At 39.7% G+C, this 22,647-nt stretch overlaps 1 protein-coding gene across 1 annotated transcript; it reads right to left on the reverse strand.

The window, feature by feature from the left end:
• Positions 1-6,603: 6,603 nt before the first annotated feature.
• LOC147493788 (uncharacterized) lies at positions 6,604-8,948 on the reverse strand. Its single transcript, XM_086567940.1, has 5 exons — positions 8,727-8,948; positions 8,335-8,543; positions 7,982-8,269; positions 7,813-7,900; positions 6,604-7,464 (listed from the first exon to the last, which is right to left on the reverse strand). The coding sequence occupies exons 1-5, from the start codon at positions 8,946-8,948 to the stop codon at positions 6,604-6,606; spliced, it is 1,668 nt and encodes a 555-aa protein (XP_086424066.1).
• Between the last annotated feature and the right edge of the window lie 13,699 nt (positions 8,949-22,647).

The following is a 22,647-nucleotide window of genomic DNA, read 5'->3' on the forward strand; positions in this document are numbered from 1 at the left end:
CGATATCGAGTCTGCAACTCGAATCAGCTCGTCTTCCTTAGCCTCAACGTCACAACGTACTGAGACTGATGAACCCGTCTGGCCCATCGTATCTTTCTGATGGCCTAGCATGCCATCCTTTCAAGACTGTTGCCCCGGGATCAAAGCGCGACATTATGGACGATAACAACATATGGAGTGGTGGTTTGGATCCTCACTTTCCAAAAAGACCCAACCTAGATATAATTAGAGCTGCATATCAGATACCAGATATTGTCACTCTTCGACACTATGCTGGATGTAGGAGCGAGAGGGACCAAATGCCAAAGTGGCAATGCCCAGACAATCATTATCACTGTTGGGCAACTAGCTACTGGTTTGCTACTCCCCTTAACTGACCTCGATCGAGAGGTATTGAACCACCTGACCATCTCTCCTGGTCAAAGGCACTACCAATTTCTGGAGACTGCTACATATTTGCAACTATTATAATTCTCATCTTGAACCCGATGTGCGGAGATCCCAAAAAATCCGGCTTATCGACATTCAAAACCATTATACCTTTGTCGAACGCACCGAGAAAAACAAAAATGGTCAACCGAAGCCCAGTGGATATTTCTATCCCAAGAAATGAAACCATCGACCAGGTATCATTAGAGTAAATCGAGATAGTGACTTTAGATGGCCACTCTATCCTATCATGGTATTTGGTCAATGGGAGTCATCCACTTCAACCGCTGTTCCCACCCTGGTACAACATGTTTTTAATCTTAGAGGTACATTATTCACGACCCCCTCTCTTGAACCAATCTTTCATCTCAGTCCTTTTATCGAATTGGTCTACAATTGTGACCTTGTTTCAGTACTAAAACCTGCAATAACGCCCAGTCGTGGAGAGTCTTCTAGAGTACTAGATCTTCTGAGAGGCACTGATGAAGAAATAACTGCTCGAACTAGTGCTGATAAATATGGAAATCCAATCTCGAATGTCAATCTTCCAGATGTCGATAATTATGTTGCTCCTTTATATTTCTTAAAAAGTAATGTTCTTCGAGGTCAAGATCCTTCACCTCCCCAACTTGTTATCCCTTTCAAAACTATTCCATGTTCTTTACAGCCTTGTTCTTCTGAAAAAAGATTTATAAAAAAATTTATTTCTTCAGAATTGCCTGTTAATACTCCTCAATGTTATTTTGATTATATGATAAATGGTTTTAAAATGACTGAAGATATTTTTCCCTGAATCAAACAAGAAATTCCAGACTTCTATAATTATCCACTTTTGCAAGATGTGTTTGATCACCACTGCTTATTGCACACAGATATGGCATCTCACATTCCTCGTGGTCAAGCAAAATCAACCAAATCTGTGCACAAGTTCCTGAACTCGAAAAACACAACAGGTGGTAGTTCCTCTTAAGCTCCTACCTCTTCCAAAGAAAAACATGTCGATACTGGCGCTCATCTCAAGAAAAGAAAAAAACCTTGTACCACTGAAGCACCACCAGCTATGAAGGTATCTAAGATTGCAAAAACTGCCACCACCACTACACCTGTCCTAGTGCCTTCAAAATCTTCAGCTATTCCAACTACAACTCGACCCACTGCTCCATCCACTACTTCTGGATCTTCTTCTTCATTTGAAGTTTTTGTTGCTGACTTTGTCCTTCGTAATCAGACAAGAGTTCTGAAATCTTATTCTCTATTTTGTGAAACTCCAACACTTGGACTCGGAGAAGTTCTTGTTATGAACATAACTCTTCTTTGAGATCGATCAGCAAAGACTGAAATTTCCATTGTTGAACGATTTGACATCTTGTGCTTTTCCCTCGAAAAAGTAAGTATATATCCTTTGCTCTATTCTTATAATGGTTTGCCCATTATTCATACTCTATTCATCTTCTATACCCTTGGTTTCAGGCTAAAGTTGTTGCTGTCAGTTAGTCTGAGCATGATATGACTTCCTTTCACCTTCTTAGGGAAGATAATGAAAAATTGAAAAGGGAGCAAGAAAAACTTCGAAATCCCTTGAAGAAGAAAAGAAATAGCATGCTCTCACCCGCTCCGATATGAAGAAGTTTATTGATGAGAATCTTTAGCTGATTAAGAAACTGTAAGGGTCTTATGCCGATATGGAGGCAAAACTCGAACAAGAAAAAACAAATTTTGCCAATGAAAAAACAAAACTGGGGGCCCAGAAAACTGATCTTGAGACAGAACTTCAAAAAGCTAATCTCGAGCTAGTTGCTGCTGAGGACAATATGACCATTGTGTCTCCACCATGAAGAGTTTCAGATCCTATCTTCTGAAGGCTGTTATTAGTCAGTATAATCTTGAATCTGATAATGAGAGTGATATGTCGTCTGACACTGCTGACCTTGATGTCGATAAAGGAGTTGTCGAATCTGCTACCCCTGTCACTGAGGCGATTGAAACTGAGACAAATCTCGCCGATGCCACGACTACCCCACCTTTCAATCCTGACTCCTTTATCGTTACACCCAGTTGTTTGGAGGGAAGCGATATGCGCGCCGATCTCAATATGATTCTTGAAGCCAAATGCAGTGATGTAACCCAGAAAAAAAAATTTTATCCCAGCTCTAGTCATTTTTCTCTGATTGTTCTAGATTGTAATATTGATACCATGACTTTGTCTATTTACAGATGAAGTAGATCTCTTTGGCCCCTTTCAGTTTGTTTATATTCATAATATATCTGTTAGTAACATTTATCTTTTGCATTAAAAAAAATCGACTTTCGATACCAGTCAACTAAAAGCAATATCAATTGATACTTAGTAATATTTTGAAAATGAAAATTCGACTTTCGATACCACCCCACTTAAAAGCAGTATCAATTAATACTTAGGAATATTTTGAAAATGAAAATTTGACTTTCGATATCACCCAACTTAGAAGCAGTATCAATTGATACTTAGTAATATTTTGAAAATGAAAATTCGACTTTCGATACCACCCCACTTAGAAGCAGTATCAATTGGTACTGAATAATATTTTGAAAATGAAAATTCGACTTTTGATACCACCCCACTTAGAAGCAGTACCAATTGGTACTTAATAATATTTTGAAAATGAAAATTCGACTTTAGATACCACCCCACTTAAAAGCAGTATCAATTGATACTTTGGAACCATTTGAAAATGAAAATTCGACTTTTGATACCACCCCACTTAGAAGCAGTATCAATTGATACTTAGTAATATTTTGAAAACGAAAATTCGACTTGCGATACCACCCCACTTAGAAGCAGTATCAATTGGTACTTAATAATATTTTGAAAATGAAAATTCAACTTTCGATACAATCCCACTTAGAAGCAGTATCAATTGGTACTTAATAATATTTTGAAAATGAAAATTTGACTTTAAATACCACCCCACTTAGAAGCAGTATCCATTGTTACTTAGTAATATTTTTGACCTGGTATCGAGATGAGGATCTACAGATCACTAGGATTTTCTGTTTTGGCCTGATATCGATACCAGGATTCGAACCTTGTAACCTTTGCTTGAATCCTCTTTGGTAAAGACCCATGTAACATTTATTCAATGTAAACCTTCAAATTGGCAATAAATAATTTCAACCAACTGGCTATGAAAACCAACAAGCATTTAAACTTTACTAATATTTAAACCTTAAATTTTCCCGCGCCCAAGAATTACTTTTTCATTAAGTTTCCTTGTTTTCCTAATAAGTATCATTAAATTCCCACATTTTCTTGCTAATAAACATTAAATTACCTCATTTTTATAATTTTTACTACTATAAAAAGACCATTATTTGCATGATTCTAAAACATCTTTTATCATCCTCTTAAAAAAAACAATGTCTCTCACTTCCCTCTTCCTTATTATTTTTGCCATTTATATGGTTCTTCCCGACTAGCCTCATTGGTCAGACTGTCCTACCAACGATTACACCAATGATGAAGAAGAACAAGTAGAGGAAGAAGAAAAAGAAGGAGAAAAAGAAGAAGAATACGATGATGAATGGCTTCACAATCCGTACTGTTACGAAAAAGATAACAACGAAGATGATGGTGACAATGAAGATGATGGTGACGATGGTGATGAGGAGGATGAAGATGAGGACAAGGATGACGACAAAGAAAATGAAGATTAACGTTTTCCTTTATGTTATTTTAGTGTTTCCTTTACCGTGTAATAGCCTTGTTTGGCCTATGTTTTTCTTATTTTAATGAATGATTATCCGCCTACTATTACTTCACCCTCAAGCTTTCATTATAATAAAAAGAAACAAAATTGAATTTCGATACTATTCCCCTGATATAGTTGAAATTGGAAAATACAAAAGAAAAGTATTCCTTATTGTGACATACCTTCGGCGTCTGCCTCATTTTATTTTGATTTGGTATCGAGCATACGATACCACATATGCAATAATTTCCATAACGATATTGACCTGATATCGACATCGTTGCCACTACCAAGATTTTTATCATAATCTTGACTTGATATCGATCCTCCTGTTAATACAGGATTTTTTTTATCCGAACTCTACATTGCTGCCAAGAACTGGATTTTTTTACCGGAACTCGACATTGCTGCCAAGAACTGGATTTTTTTACCCGAACTCAACATTGCTGTCAAGAACTAGATTTTTTTTATCCGAACTCGCATTTCTGCCAAGAACTGGATTTTTTTACCCGAACTCGCATTTCTGCCAAGAACTAGATTTTTTTTACCTGGTATCGAGATGAGGATCTACATATCACCAGGATTTAATTTTGACTTGGTATCGAGATGAGGATCTACATATCACCAGGGTTTAGGTTTGACATGATATCGAGATGAGGATCTACAGATCACCAAGGTTTAGGTTTGACCTGGTATCGAGATAAGGATTTACAGATCACCAGGGTTTAAGTTTTACCTGGTATCGAGATAAGGATTTACAGATCACCAGGGTTTAAGTTTTACCTGGTATCGAGATAAGGATCTACAGATCACCAGGGTTTAGGCTTGACCTGATATCGAGATGAGGATCTACAGATCTCCAGGGTTTAGGTTTGACCTGGTATCGAGATGAGGATCTACAGATCACCAGGGTTTTTGATTTTCCTGCTATGAATATATAATTCTAGATATACAAGTATCTGTGGTATTTGCATAGATATTGCTTTTGGAAATAACAAACTCTTTATTGAATGTGTAAATTGTGAGAAAAAATACATGATGATACGTAGAATATTCTTTATTGATAAAATGCTTTCAAATTGGTTATATTTTGAGGCTTTGGTAATATTACACCTTCAACCGTTTTAAGTAGTAAGCTCCATTGATTCCTACTTTGTGAATGATATAAGGCCCATCCCAGCTTGCTGCTAGTTTGCCAGCCCTTTTCTCTTTAGTTGCTTGTGTAACCACTTTCAAGACCAAATCACCTTCTTGAAAATGGCTTTCTTTCACTTTTTAGTTGAAAGCTTTTCTGAGTTGCCAATGGTATTGTCAAGCCTTAATCTTGCTTGGTCTCTTGTTTCCTTGAGATTGAAGACTTCTGCTACCATTACTTCATTATTTCAGCCAATCGTTAAGACTTTGGTTCTGGATGTCGATACCACTATATCTGATGGGGTGACTGCTTCCATTCCATAAGCTAATGTAAAAGGAGATTCACCCGTGGCAGTTCGAGGTGTTGTTCTATAAGCCCATAGATCACTATTTAACTCATCCACCCAGAGACCCTTCTTATCTTCCAGCTTTTTCTTGATATTATCCATCATGGTTTTATTTGTTGCTTCTGTTTGCCCGTTACCCTGAGCATAATATGGCGCAGATGTGAAGTGCTTCACCTTGTATGATTCCAAGAAAACTTTTACCTTTCCTCCTTCGAATTGTGGCCCGTTATCCGATATAATGGCATATGGCAACCCATATCGACATATTACTCTTTCGAAAAGAAAGTTTATCACATCTTGCTCCTTTATGTGTTGTAAGGCTATGACCTCTATCCATTTGGTGAAATAGTCTGTGACCGCGAGCATGAATCGCCTTTTCCAGGTGCTAGAGGTCCAACAATGTCCATTCCCTATAGTGCAAAAGGCCAAGGGTTTGATACACAGTGCAACTCTTCAGCTGGAACGTGTATATACTTTCCATGTATCTGGCACTGCATACATTTTTTAGCATAACGAAGATAATCCCTTCACATTTGAGGCTAGAAATATCCTTGCCTCTTGATTTTATTTGTCAATGACCTTCTAGCTGAATGGTTCCCACACTCTCCTGCATGTAATTCTGCAATGATTAAAGGTGCCTCTTCAGGTGATATACATTTGAGATGTGGACCTCCTAGATTTTTTCGATATAGCTCATTATCAATCAATACATATCTTTGTGCTCCAGATTTGATTCTTCTGGACTCATTCTTGTCTTCAGGCACTTTTCCCTCAGATAAGTATGATAGACATGCTTCCATCCATGACGCCCCTAGTGTATCAATTTTCATAACCTCTGGTTTGTCGACATCAATGCTTGGCCTTTCCTGGACACCGATGTGCAAAGTGCGACCCTTGGTATTTTCTAGCATCGCTGCCACATAAGCTAGGGTGTCTGCATGACTGTTTTCATTTCTATTGAGGTGCTAAAGCCTTATTTTTCCGAAGTCCTTCAACTTAGTCTTTATAAAACTCAAGGAATCCACCATGTTATCACATCTTGCTGAATATTCTCCATTAAGCTGACTGACCACGAGCATCGAGTTACTAAAAATTGATAATTCTTTCACCTTAAGTGATTTGGCCATTTCCAGTCCGACGATTAGAGCTTCGTACTCAGCCTCATTGTTTGATGCATGGAAGCCTAATGTTACTGCTGTCTCGAGCCTTTGATTTTCGGGTGTAACCAATACAACCCCGATACCACATCCCTTACCCCCAGATGATCCGTCTACAAATAATTTCCAACCATTTGTTCCAGCCCATGGATCATTTGAATCGATAATATCCTCAGGCTCTTGCAGCATTGAGAACTCCTCCTCTTTCATGCCACAACTAGCATCCTCACATGGAAAATCAGCCAGAACCTGACTTTTCCCCGATACTCGGTTTCGATACTCGACACTAAATTCGTTTATTAGTACTAACCAATTCGACATTCTTCCTAATTTGGCAATTTTTGCCAAAGTTTGCTTTAATGGGAGATTCGTCATCACAATCACAAAATGTGATTGGAAATATGGCTTCAGCCTTTGAGATGAGAATAAAAGTGCCAAAGCGTATTTCTCCAGTGTCAAATACCGTGTTTCTGCCTCGAGCATTATTTTACTTTGAAAATACACCGGTCTTTCAACACCATTATCCACTTTTACCAACACTGAACTTATAGCAAATTCTGATACAGCCAGATAGAGAAGCAAACATTCTCCTTCATCTGGTTTAGTAAGCGTCGGCATTTCTTGTAGATATTTCTTTAATTCAGAAAATGCTTCTTCACATTCTTCATTCTAATAAAATGAAATATTCATTTTAAGCAACTTAAAAAGTGGTTTACATCGATCTGAAGTTCTAGAGATGAATCTGTTGAGCGCAGCTATTCTTCCAGTCAATCTTTGTATCTACTTTCTAGTCATTAGTGATGGCATTTGCTGAAGCGCTCGTATCTTATCAGGATTAGCATCGATGCCTCGCTTTATAACAATGTACCCCAAAAATTTGCCACAGCTGACCCTGAAGGTACATTTTTTTGGGTTAAGCTTCATATTAAACTCGCGCAATATTCGGAATACAATGTCGAGGTCCTTCATATGATCTTCAGCTTTCGTAGACTTTATGACCATATCGTCTATATAGACCTTGAAAATTCGTTTGATGAGCTTTTTAAACATCTTTTCTACTAACCATTGATAAATGGCTCCAGCATTTTTCAATCCAAACGACATTCTGATGAAACAGTATATACCTCCATTAACGAAGAACGCCATTTTTAGTTGGTCTATAATAGCCATTAGAATCTGAAAATACCTAGAATAACCATCGCAAAAACTGATCAATTTAAAACCCGCTGTTCGATCCACCAACTCATTAATTCTTGACATGGGATAATGATCTTTAGGACACTTCCTATTCACATTGGTAAAGTTGACACAAATCCGAACTCTACCATCTTTCTTAGGCACTACTACTATGTTTGCCACCCATTCAGAATGCTCCACTTCTCTGATTATGCCATTATTTAACATCTTCTGTATCTCTACTTGCACCGCTTCTTCATATATCGGCCTGACCTTTGATGCTTTTGATGGACTAGAACTGCATTTTCTTCCATATTAAGCTTGTGTGAACAGATAGCTAGATTGATACAGGTTAGGTCTGACATTGACCATGCAAAAACATCTTGATTCTCTTTCAAAAAGACCATCAACTCATTTCTTATTGTGGCATGCATTTCTGTACCGATGAATGTATGACGTTCAGTTTCTTTTGTACCAATATTAACTTTCTCCACCACCTCTATTATTTTTCTTTCCCAAGGATTTTCTTCATTTTGCTTTAGCTCTTGTGTGAACTTTACCTGCTCATGTATCTGCATATCGGTATCAACAGGTAAAACTTGCTGTAACTGCTAGTTAGGGTTATCCAAGACACCCCCAATGTCTTGGCCTTTTCCCTTCATCATTCCCTTCACCGTGATGAAATTACACTTTTCTAACTCTGATTGATCCCCCCTAATTTCATGCAAGCCATATACTGTGGGAAATCTAAGTACCTTATAAAATGTACTTAGAACAACACGCATATCGTGTATCCATTTTCTACCGAGTATTGCATTGTGGTCAGAGTGATGCTTTATGACCACAAACTTCGGCATGATTGTCTGGGGTCCTGCTCGAACCGACAACTTTATCTTCCCCACTGGCTTGGTAGAGCTTCCATTAAAACCGAACAAGCTGAATTGTGGTGGCTTTAGATGAGACTCATCGAGACCCATGCCTATGAATGCTTTCCAGAATAGGATATTCACAGAACTACCACAATCCACAAGTATCTTTTGCACATCATATCCAGAAATACGCAAATTGATTAATAATGCATTATCATGCGAAAACATCACCTTTTAGAGGTCGTCTGGGACGAACATAATTGCTCCTGGGATACTTGCCGATACCAGACTCTGACTTACTAGAACAAGTTCAACATTGACCTCAAGCACATCCTTTACTGTTGAAATATTTCTTATTTTATCTCGAAGGATTTTCTTCTGTGGAATCTCCCCTTTGTAGATCATATTTATGACTCCAAGGGGTTTATCGTGTATTATTGCTGCTTCTGCGGGTCTGCCATCAGCTCTAAACTCTCACAATTTCCCATCCTTCATCAGCCTATCAATCTCCTTTAATAGCTGCAAGCACCTATTAGTCTCGTGAATTTCAACCTTGTGGAATTGACAGAAAGGCCGACCCTTCACCTCCCTGAGAGGGTACTTTGGCCAGGTTAGGAAATCTTCTTTCGATATCCTCCTCAGTATATCTTCTAATGTAGTATTGATGGCGATGAAGTTACTGGGCACTAACTCTTCTTTCAATGTTCTCTCATACTTCCTTCGTTGTTGTGGATGATTATCTCAGTTTGTATACTGCTCTTGAGGTTTTTGTTATCTGACCTTGAGTGTCTCTACTCTCATGTCGATCACTACTATTTTTGTCTCTCTTCCTAGTGTCGAAAACTTGCAATAATGCTTGCACCGTGGCTGCTTTCAATCCCTCTTCTACTCAAATATCTCTATCAGCCTTGTCATACAACTCTTGTAGACTTTTAACTTCTTTTCCCAAAAGATATTTGTGCATAAATGACCCCGGTATCACACCAGTTTGGAAAGCCATGACAGCTGTCATCTCAGACTCGTCTAGCCTTTCCACTGATTGAGTTTCGGCTTTGAACCTAGCCAAGAAATCCTTAAATGACTCTTTCTTTCCTTGTTTCAGTTGAAATAAGACCGACACCTGCTTTGGCTTCACCCTTTGGTGACCGTAGTTGGTGAGGAATCTTTCTTCAATTTCACGAAAACATAAAATGGTTCCCTCAGGAATTGTACAGAATTATTTTAGTGCTTTGCCTTTAAGGCTCGAGGAAAATGATCGACATAGTACAGAATCCCAATACTCGGTACCTTGATATATCAAGAACTGGTGTTGATAGCTAAACAGATAGTCCATGGGATCAAACATCCCGTCATACTGATTGAACTTTGGACTCTTAAACTTTGGAGGTAATGGCACCCTCTATATATCCTTTTTCAATGGGTTTCGACTCACATCGTCTGCTAGCTTCCGTATTGAGGCTGATACCTTTTCCAACAACTGGTCCCCAAATTGCCTCTGTATCATCTCCGGCACCATTTCCTTCGTGATTCGCGCTTTTACCTTTTCCTCTTGTATTATCTTTAGCGTCGATTTTGCCACCGATTGCACCTCTTCTTGGTAGCTTTTCCCCTTTTCCTCAACATGACTCTTCTTAACCAATGGAGTGCCTAAACTCGACGCCTCACCCTCTTTCTCATACAAAGCATCTTTAGCACGCCTCTCATTCTCTTCCATTGCAGCTTTATTTTCAGCCATTAGGATCTTGTTTTGCTTTTCCAAATCCTCCAACCTTCTCAACAAAACAAAGACACATCCGCTTCCTGTATCTCCTCTACCTCTTCTATTACTCTACTTGTTGATCGTCTTGTTCTTCGTTCCTCATTCTTAGAAGCAGCTTGAGAAGTACTTTCTTCATTTACCATCATCGCTTTGCTTGCTGTAGCTCGCTTTGGAGGCATCTTGATTATCTTTTTCAACTCTACAGTGATCTTACCAACATTTCTTGAACACAAACTTCTAATAAAAGAACTCGATCATCAAAGAAAGAAGAAAAGAAAGACAATCTTTTCTTGTCTTTGAATCACAGACGGCGCCAATGTAGTGTTCGGTGAAACTAAACTAAGATTAACAAAACTGAAGAATTGAAGCTGAAGAATGCGACAGAATAAAAGTAAGGTTTTGTTATTGAGTAACAATGGCGGTTACAAGTTTCTCTTTTTCTCTCTCTCTTTGCTCTCGTGTTACAGTTTTTTGTGTAATGAATTAGGAATGAATCATTTCTTCCCTTTCCGGTCTTTATATAGTGCTCCAATTATAGTCTTGCCCAATCATTTCCTACCACGTGTCCTTTCTCCTCCTCTTCCTCCTTTTCCGCTTTAAACCTGCAATATACAAATTATGCGCGAAATATCGACCGCTATGTCGATATTTATAATTAATCATGATATTTGGGTTGAAATATTGAGCTGGCGATATTTTCCCACGACAGTAAGAATGATGAGGCCAAAGAAACTCTTATACGCATTCGTGGTACTCTCAATGTTGATGAAGAGTACAAGGATATGGTGGCAGAATCAGAGTCTATGGACAATGAGCAGTCTTGGAAAACAATCTTTTCTAGGAAGTACATGCCACAACTTGTGATGGCTTTGGCCATCCCATTTTTCCAGCAATTTACATGGATCAATGTTATTATGTTTTACTCCCCAATCCTTTTCAAGACAATCGGTCTTGGAAAGAACGTTTCTCTCTTGTATGCTCTGACAACTGGAGTTGTCAATGTTCCTGCCACATTCATTTCAATTTTCACAGTTGATAAGTTTGGAAGAAATGTTCTATTTAACGTAGGTGGAGTCCTAATAGTCGTTTGTGATGTAACTATTCTAACCATTGTCTTGTTTCTTTATTCTCCTTTTTTTAGTCTATGGTTATTTATTTTTTATATCCAAAGTTAATTAGATTGATATTAGATCAGTGTATCACCATCAATTGATTGAAATTTGTGTTTCCTAACTACTTCTGTGCATTTGCATTATGCAAATTGTGATCAGATCTATAATTGCGTTAAAGTTTGGCTGGAATGGACTTGAAAATTTTCGGACCTATTTTCCATCCTTTTGCTAATCTTGATCTACATCTACGTCTCGGGCTTTGCTTTTTAAAGGGCTCTTTTGGATGGTTGGTGCTTAGTTAAATATTCCCCATTTAAGTTCGTTCAACTCTGCAATGTGTTACCGTTGCTATGAATATGTTGATTACTTTCATCATTGGTCAAGTTTTCCTCCGGGCATTGTGTCAAGCAAGGTTTGGATTGTTATTTGTATTTGCAGTCTTTGTGATCACCATGACGCTCTTTATCTTCTTCTTTTAGCCCGAGACAAAAGGTATTCTTATTGATGAAATGTCGGTGTGAAGAATCATTGGTTCTAGAAGAGATATTTCCCTAATTATCGGGCAATAGAAGAGTTGATGGGATTTGAGTGGTATTGGCACCTTTCTAGTAGTTCTCGTAGGATTTTTATTAATTAGTTAGTTACGAATACAATGTCTATGACTTGTATAGTAGCATGGATTTAGATAGCTAGGTTAAGTGGATATTTATTGACAGTCGTTGTAATTGTCGGTTTCGTGGATACAACGACAATATTTACTAGGGTTAACTAGTATTACCCCCCATTAGATGAGCCAATTAGGATTTCCCTCCTACTAGATGGGGAAATTAGGGTCTCCCCCCAAGTACACAAAAAAAAAAGTTAATTTGGGTTAACCGTATTTTTTTTTGTGTATTGGGGAGGAAACCCTAATTGCCCATCTAGTGGGGGGGAAATCCTAATTGGCTCATCTAGTGGGGGGTAACACTAACTTACCTTATTTACCACAGAAGAAGAAGTATGAATTGAAGATTCTAGATTTCAATTGTTTTGATTATTGAAACTAAGGTTTGTTTGGGTATTAATAGTACTTTCAAGTTTTCAAGTCCTTTCACCCATATGCATGATGAGGCAATTAATTAATTCGGTACGACTAGAGGAAAATTATGCTAGGAGATTCATATAGTGGTTAGCTGGTTAGGTTAAATAGATGAAGTGGAGAAGAAGAAGGATGGAGGCACAAGAAAAAGGTAGGGTTTAGAGTTTGTTTACTTTAACATACAATTCATATATTTATACTGGGTGATAGGTTTCACCAAAATAGAAACTACTAAATAAGATATGGTCTCACACTTATAGAATGTGTGAGACTCTACATACTTCAATACCCCCCTTCAAGCTAGAGCATAGATATCATTCATGCCCAACTTGTTACCAATATAATTCAAAATTGGACGAATCACTAGTTTGGTGAAGATATCAGCTAACTGATCTCAAGACGCCACATAAGGAGTACTTATCTCCTTTGTTTCAACCTTTTGTCTGACATAATGATAGTCTACCTCTATGTGCTTAGTTCACTCATGAAATACTGGATTAGAAGCGATATGAATGGCTGCCTGATTGTCACAATGAAGAGGGATCGGTAGTTGTACCTCGAAACCTAACTCATGTAGCAGATTATGAATCCACATTAACTCACCAATCCCCTGAGCCATAGCTCTATACTCAGCCTCTGCACTAGATTTTGACACAACTATTTACTTTTTACTCTTCCATGTCACCAAATTTCCACAAAGGAAGGTACAATACCCAGTGGTGGATCGTCTATCTGAACCTGATCCTGCATAACCAGTATCTGCATATCCAACAACATCAAAATTTCCATTAGAACGATATACCAATCCACGACCAGGAGAACCTTTCAAATACCGTAAAATACGAATAACTGCCTGGTAGTGAGGAATCCGTGGTGCATGCATATACTGAGATACTACACTGACTATAAACGAGATATTTGGGTGAGTAATAGTAGCATAGATCAGCTTTCCCACCAGTCTATGGTATCCTTCAATATCGGCATACAACTCTCCAACATCTGACTGGAGTTTGTCATTCGAATCCATAAGTGTCTCTACTGGGAGAGCTCTTAAATTACCTGTCTCACTGAGCAAGTCTAATACATACTTTCTCTGTGATAGATGAATTTCACCAGGGAACCTTGTAACTTCAATGCCTAAGAAATACTTCAGTTCTCCTAGATCTTTGATCTGGAACTGTCTTGAGAGATTTACTTTAAGTCAAGCAATTCCCTGTTTGTCAGACCCTGTGACAATGATATCATCAACATACACAACTAAGACAATAATTCCTTGCTGGGTCTTTCGGTAAAACACGAAATGATCATATTCACACCTAGTCATTCCATTAGCCATCAAAACCTGGCTAAACTTTGTAGACCAAGCTCTAGGAGACTGCTTGAGCCCATAAAGAGACTTCTTTAATCAACAGACTTTCCCCCCTTGAGCAACAAAACCAGGAGGTTGTACCATATAGATTTCCTCCAGGAGATCTCCATGTAAAAAGGCATTCTTCACATCCAACTGAAACAGAGGCCAGTGATGATGAACTGTAATAGAAATAACAATACGCACAGAGGCTAACGTTGCAACAGGAGAAAACGTCTCAAAGTAATCAATACCATAAGTCTAGGTAAAGCCTTTTACAACCAGGTGAACCTTTAAGTGAGAAATAGTACCATCCGGATTATGCTTAATAGTGAAAACCTACTTACAAGCAACCACTTTCTTCCCAGAAGGAAGATCTGTAAGGACCCAAGTGTCATTAGAATACAAGACACTCAACTCCTCGTCCATTGCTTCCTTCCAGCCAGGATGGGATAGAGCTTCCCTGTAGTCAGAAGGGACAGAGATAGACAACAAGGACGTAGCAAAAGACTTGACAGATGGTGGTAAATGATTAGTGGAAATATACTGAGAAATAGAATACTGGGCATACTTACTAGGAAGACGTATACTGGCAGGTGGACGTTCAAGTTTCCATAAGGCAATAGGAACATCGAGGTCAGACGGAACGACAATAGGATCCACAGACATAGTGGGAAGAGGTGAGGGTAGTTGAGCAGTTGAACTTTCAACCTCAAACTCGCGAACATCAGCTGTAGGCAAGGGGCACGCACGCACTCCTATAAGGATATATGTAGGGTGCGCACGCGCTCCGTCTTTTTCAGCTGCAGGCAAGGGGCGCGCATCTACTCCTATAAGGGCATCTGTAGGGCGTGCACACGCGCTCCGTCTGCTGGCTCTCCAACATCAGTAACGATAACCTGATCATTAGATCCCCCATGAACACCAATAGTCGCAGGAAGATTAACAACACCAGATGGCAGAACACAATCCTCAAATGGTTCAGAGGACACCTTCCCTACTGAAGAGTAAAACGGGACATCTTCACAAAAAAGTAACATCAGCACAAACAAAGGATTTGCGCAGATGAGGACTATAACACTTGTACCCTTTCTGTGTAAGTGAATACCCAAGGAAAACACACTTAATAGCACGAGAGTCCAATTAATCATGACTCGGTTGAAGATTATGAACAAAGCAGACACAACCAAAAATACGATGGGGAATATGGAAAGAAGGTTGACCATGAAAAAGAACAGAGTGTGGTGTTTTTCCACCTAACACTGAAGAGGGAATACGATTAATCAAGTATGTGGCAGTAAGGACTGCCTCTGCCTAATAAAAATTTGGGAGATTTGTTTGGAACATTAAGCATCAGGCAACTTCAAGAATGGGTTTGTTCTTTCTCTCTAGCAACCCCATTTTGTTGAGGTATATCCACACATGAGGTTTGATGTGTAATGCCATGGTCATCTAAAAAACACTTGAATATGGCAAAGGTATAGTCTTTGGCATTATCAATTCGAAAAACATGCATGTGTGCCGAATACCGATTAGTAATCTCAGCATAGAATTTTTGAAAGACAGAGAATACTTGAGAACGATTTTCCATAATATATACCCAACAAACACGAGAGAAATCATCGATAAAAGTAATAAAGTACTTGGCTCCAAAAAGGCCAGTGGTTTTACAAGGACCCCAGACATCTGAATGAATTAACTGAAAAGGAGTATTATAACACTTATTTAACCTATTTTTGTAAGTAGCACAACGATGTTTAGCTAACTCACAAACCTCACAACTTAAAGACTGAATACTAGAAGAAATACTAGGAACTAAACTTCACAAACTAGCCAGAGAAAGATGACCAAGATGTCTATGCCACTGAACAAGAGAGACCAAGACTATGAGAGCCTGCTTCTGGTGAGAGTGCCCATAACCATCTTGAAAGTAATAGATGTCGTCGTGCTCATACCCCCCCACCAACTAGTGTCTTTGTCTGTAAATCCTGAAACACAACATGAGTGGAAGAAAATATGACATTACAGTGAAAAGATTGGGTGAGACAATGAACAGACAATAAATTAAAGGGGAAATTTTGAATAAGCAAGACAGAGACAAGTGACACATAACAAGTTAACTGAATAGTACCCTGACCAAGAATACTAGCCTTAGCCCTATTTGTTAATATGACAGATGATGGTGTATAAGTATACTCAAGATTAGAAAACAATTGGGGATTACCTGTCATATGATCAGAAGCTCCTAAGTCAATGACCCAAGAGTTGTTACCACTCGTATGAAGACATGTTTTACCTGAGTCGGCTAGGGTTTCAGTGGGTTGGTTGAATGGACTCGATGAATTCACTGGAATAGCTTGTATCCGCTTCATCAGGGCTATAAGGTCTTCTTGAACTTGTTAAAAGTCGGTCACTTTCTGATCAACTACTGTGGCATTGTTGGCTTTGTGCAAAGGTGGGCGACCTGTTATATCCTAACAAAAATCATAACTATGATTTGTCTGCCCACAATGCTCACAAGGATCAAAACCACCCATACCACGACCACGACCGCTCCCTTGGTTGCGACCACCTCCACGTCCATGACTGGCTCTACCCCCTCTACCTCTATTACCATGACCAGAGGAGGCTTTGTTATAATTATTGTTGCTTGGAGGGATCAATAAAGTCACATTGTCATTGTGCTTTGTAGGAGGTGCAGTGATATAAGAAAGACGAGAATATGTTTCAGATAGAGTAGGGAGCTTAGATTCAGCTTGAACTTGGGCTTTCACATTAGCAAACTCGGGACGTAGCCCAGATAGGAATTTTGAGACTCGAAATTCCTCTCGTTGTTTCTTCAACTGATTTATGTCTATAGTAAGTGGGTGATAAATATTCAGTTATTCCCACTTGCTATGAAGATAATTATAATACTCAGAGATAGACATATCGCCTTGAGTTAGATCAAAGATGTTCTCATATAACTGAAAAATACGTGAAGTATTATGAGATTGAGAGTATGATTCATGTAGATACTCCCAAATCTCCTTAGAGGTTTTGAAAAACCGCATAGTATTCCAAACATCCTTCTCCATAGTATTCCACAGAAAATTCTTAACCAAGGCATCATCTTTCATCCAGGTTGTCTTTACTTTATCATTTGGGGAATCTGTCAGATGACTTTCCTTACCTTTTCTAGTAAGATAAACAGTAACTTCTTCTACCCATTGAAGGTAATTGGCAACACCCTCTAATTTAACAGAGGTCATACCAACAGAGAACACAAACGTATTACCAAATTCATCGGATTTCGAAACAACTTCAGTCATTGTAAAGAGAAGGAAAACTCACTTTATGGAAAGGAAGATAGACTAGGAGATACAGGCCCAGAGCGCGTGCGCACCTTGGCAAAGAAGAAACTGAACGCGAGCACGCCTGTAACAAGAAACTGCGAGATACAGCACATGCGCGCCTTCGCAAAGGAGAAAATGAGCATGTGCGCACCTGCACTTATAAATTGAGAGATATAGAGAGATGGCGATACCACGCCTTCCCCCTCTGAAAACCTGACATACTCTTCTTTATCAATACTGAGAGATTGCGGAAGCGAAATAATATTAAGACGACAATTAATGCTAAAACTGGAACCTTGAAACTGTGGATCTTTCTCCTAGCATTCTCTAAATAGAGTCGGCTCCTGATACCATGTTAAATTATGCTAGGAGATTCATATAGTGGTTAGCTGGTTAGGTTAAAGAGATGAAGTGGAGAAGAAGAAAGATGAAGGCACAAGAAGAAGGTAGGGTTTAGAGTTTGTTTACTCTAACCTATGATTCATATATTTATATTGGGTGATAGGTTTCACCGAAATAGAAGCTACTAAATAAGATATGGTCTCACACTTATAGAATGTGTGAGACTCTACTACATACTTCAACAAATTAATATTCTGATAATTTATAAGTCATCGCAGATCGACAGCTTACAGGAACTGAGAAGCAAGGCTAACTAGTTTTGTGACTTTTATCTTGCGAGTGCGATTGTATCTATTGGTCCCACAATAAAAATATACAAGATAAGAAGGATGAGAGAAGCACAGGAATTAAGACCTCACCAATGTATTGTTGATAGGGAATAGTCGTTATATTGAAGCGAAAGAAACCCATCAAGATGACAAATGTTTAACGGTCAAAAGGCATGGACATTTGTTATTACCTTTCTCTTCTCTCATGTCAATATGTCATGGACCTTTCTTTATAGCATACATTATATTACGTACGTACGTAGTTATTTGCACTCAGCATTTGCTTTAAGACTAGTTATTATATTATTGCATGACTAGATCGTTTTGACCGGTTCAGGTATCCATGCATGATATGTTTTTTTGGCTATCAACTCCTATTCAACCTATTGGTCTCTTGATTTGTATGATGACTAGCCTTTTATTGTCTTCTTCAATTTTGCAAAATTTTAATTAGTAATAATCAAATCTTGCACATAAAATGTTGAAATATCGAACAATACATAAACAAAATCTTGTAAATTTTGCTACAAAGACTATTATACCAAGAGGTACGCTAGAGCAGGCTTGAACTCAGGAGTAAACAAGTTGATCAAATTTTAGTCTAACTGCCAACTGAGTTAGTTCAAGTTTAAGTCTATTGTTTACTAAGCTAATATACATTACATTGTTTTGGAGGATGGGTCCTAATTTTGAACCAACTTTTGAGAGGGGCCAGCCACTCGCCTGTGTCGACTGTCATCAGGGCCGCTCCGAACTTGCGGACATATTTTATACATGAACTACATTTCTAAGTTTATTTCTCATTCTGATTACTTGGAATGTCCAATGCATTGTTGTTTTGTTTAGTATTGATCCACTGTATAATGTTTCACTAGGGGTGACTCTAGTTCGGATAAAGGGTGTAAAGATTATGTTTCGTCTAGCCTTACTGGAGTAGGTAATTTGGGGGAGATGGATTAGTTGATTGGGTTTGACCGAGTTCGTATGGACGAACTATCTACGCATCAAATTCTCTCTCAAACTTGAATAAGGTTAGTTCCTCCTCTTCTTTATATAGGCGAAGATGCCAGCACCTCCTTCTCTCCCACGTCAGGTCAAGTTCTGTACTTGATGACATTTAATGAGCCATGAAGGCATCCTGCGGTGGAGTAATGGTGTGCGCATCTGAAGCTCTGGTCTTTAAGGTGATAGTCAGGCCATACGTTACTAGCCGTTGTGGTGCTGGCTGATGTGAGCGTCCTGGACTCCTATCGTTCTGGACATGGGCATTCTGGGAGCAAAGAGTTTTGGTGTTGATGAGGTCGCTTGACTTGTATGAGCTAATCATAAGCGACTTGGATGTTTGGATAAGTGTGGTCGTCTTGTTGTGCTGGACACGTGCTTAATATTTACTATAAGTGTATATTACTCCCCCACATAGCCCCCTCTCAGCAGGTCGTTTATTATTGTGTAGCGATCTGGTGAGAGATTTAAGTTGGCATGTGGAAGGCACGTGGGACGACTGAATTGAAAGGTTGCTACTGAACTGCCTCGTTTTATGGGGAGAACGATTGCACTTCTTTGGGAAACGAAATGATGGCTTGTGATATACGCCTAGAGACCTGAAGGGTTTGTCACTTTGCATCCTATTGAGAACGAGAGCGTAATGTTAGTTTATTTTTCTCAGCCATTTTTGTTTCGCGATTTTCTTCTGCCATTTGCTTTTTTTGTTAGGTTGTGAGGTCGTTTGTAGTTGTTTGATTGTTGTTGGTAACTTGTTATAGAAGAGGGATTATGTCTGATTCAGATGATACTCAATTTGATGAGATTCGAGAGGTTTCACTGAGTGAGGAGATAGAGGAGGTTGGTTCTGAATTTGTGGTCACGGTGGCGAGCCGTTCTGGTGCATCATCCTTTAGTGGGTTGCCTCCTAGGGTAGTAGACAAGCGAGCTCTGAAAAGCTTTGGTGAATTGAGGCGTGCATATCATATTCGTGTAAGTGATCTGGAGATTCACGAACTAAGTGAGGACGCTGACATTTTTAGTAACACATTCGTCCCCTATGACTATAGTGTGGTTATCTGCGAGGGGCAACTGAGAGCGAGGTTGAGGTTACCATTGTCAAGGCTAACATGTGAGTTTTTAAATTTTTGTGAGAAAGCGCCCTGCCAGTTCATTGGGAACACATGGCGTTTGCTTAGGGTGTTCGATCTTTTGAAGAAGAGTGGAGAATACAACATTGGTGTTGCAGATATTGTTGAGCATTTTGTTGTGAAACAATCTAGAGCTAACAATTTTAGCTTACAGACTTTGACTGGAAAGTCTAGCATTCTGGATGGGGTTAGTAACAAACCCTGGGAGAAGAGGCCATCTTTGATAGTTGGGAATTATTGCACCTCTGGTTTTAGTGTGGAGACTCGGGTTTGTAATTTTACTGGTACGTACTAGGTTGTTTGGTTGAACCATACCTCTGTTTTGTATGTTGATAAGTATATGCTATAACGAACTGACCTTTGACTTTCTTATGTTGCAGAGGTCGATATTGCTAGAAAGAATAGGCGTAATATGATAGAGAAGTTTGCTCGTCTGACTCGTGCTGAGAAGCGAGAGAAATTGCCTGAAGTGGCCAACTACTTTGTTGAAAGAAGAGGGCGCATGATTAGGGCAAAGAGGAAGCAATAGAAAAATAGGTCTAGAGGTCAGGATGTTATCAGGTCATCTAGTGGTTCGAGTATGGAGCGTGAAAATAGTGGGATTGTGAGTCGGGAGGCTAGGAAGAAGAGTCGGGCTACTCAGGAGCGACCTGGCGGTGGGGATGGTGGTCATAGGTCGTTGAGGCAACCTGATAGTGAAAGGTCTGGGGTCGCTGCAAGGGGGAGAAGGCAGGAGGACACCCCTTTCGACCTAGATGACATTGCCGCCAGTCTTCTTGAGCAGAAAAATACTCTGAAGAGGAAGGCTGAGGAGTCTGACGGGCGAGCTGTGAAAGTTGCTAAAGGGGTTGGGCACGCTGTTGGGAGCAGCTCGGGTGCTGGTAGTGTTGAGTAGACTGGAGGGAAGGTAGCTCGTGTCCCGAGGTCAAGGGCCCAGGTCAATTTGTCCTGGGTTATGGTGGCACTGAGACTGGGCTATCTGCCGCAGTGGGAGGTTCTGCTGGTGGTAAGAGGAAGGAGAAATTGACTGCTGGTAAGGGTCATTATGTTAAGGGGAAAGACGACCTAGAAAACAACTTGGTGTACGTAGATGAGGGCACAGGGAAGGAGCGACTTGTTAAGAGTTCGGACTGTAGTTACAAGTCTGCACCCATAGCTGCCTGCCTGCTGGAATGGATGACTCTGGATGGGGATAGGAGGGACCTAGACTCAAAGGACCTGGAGGAGAATCTGAGGATGATGGACCTGGCCTACTATTTGGTAAGTACCAAGTTTTTCCGCTGCTTGAATGATTTTGTTACCTGTACGTGCTGTGTGTTGGGTTTGTAACCTTGTGTGATTGGATGCAGCTTATAGCTGGCTACCAAAAATTGAAGACTACGGCTCAAATCATAGAGATGGAGAAAGGCAAGCTCGCAAGACTGAAAGACGAGTTGGAAACTGTTTGGGTGGTGTAGCTGTCCGAGCAGAAGGAGTTGGCTGATCTGAAAGCTCAGCTCGTTTCTATGACCTTGGAGAGAACAGCCGCGGTTAACGAGCTGAGTGATCTGAAGGGGTAGATGGCCACAGTTAATGCTTCGCTGAGAAGTGCAAAGCTATGACCTTACATGCCAAGGAGGCGTATGTTTTGATGTGTAGCAAACTGGAGGAGTTGGAGCAGAAGTATGAGCGGCTCGAAGAGGAGCATGCTCATCTGGTTGCCAGTGGGAAGGAGGCTCCCTCGCCTATAGATGTCAGTGCTGCTCTTGACATGGTGCCTGTTGTTATCGCTCCTTCTGTTGCTGACCTTCCTGTTGATGACGTCTTGGGAACAAATTTTGTAGTCACGCCTGCGGCGACCTAAACCGAACCTTTTTCCGCTATTGAGCTGGATCCTCTTCAGGTTGAATCTTTTCAGCATATTCTTTAAAAACTTTGTATGAGTAACCTTCCTGTGATTGGCCTTGAGCCTGAAACATTAGAGCTGGTTACCTGGGTAAATCTGGGCAGTTCGCTTCTATAATGGGTATTGTGTAAGAATAGGACGAACTGGTTTCCCAGATTGTTCTGGGCAGTTCGTTATATGACGAATGCTTACTAACCGAGTTGGTTTTTTGGGATGTCCCAGCCGCTCGGTTAGTAGACGAACTGGTTTCCTGAACATGTTCAGGCAGTTCGTACTTTTACATTTATGAACTACATGTTTATTCTCCTTGCTATTTTTCTTGATGTCTTGAATGCAATTTGCCTAATATTGTTGCACTTGTCTAGCGTTGTAGGTTCCCACTGGTAAGAAGTGTCCAGGCTATGTTGCATTTGAACTCGAGTGAGTGTCTTGCTCTTGTAGAGCGTTCTTCACTGAGTCGCGTCCTAGCGTTGTAGGTTTCAACTAG

The sequence above is a fragment of the Coptis chinensis genome, chromosome 6 (genome assembly GCF_015680905.1).
Source record: "Coptis chinensis isolate HL-2020 chromosome 6, ASM1568090v1, whole genome shotgun sequence".
Taxonomy (NCBI): Eukaryota; Viridiplantae; Streptophyta; class Magnoliopsida; order Ranunculales; family Ranunculaceae; genus Coptis; species Coptis chinensis.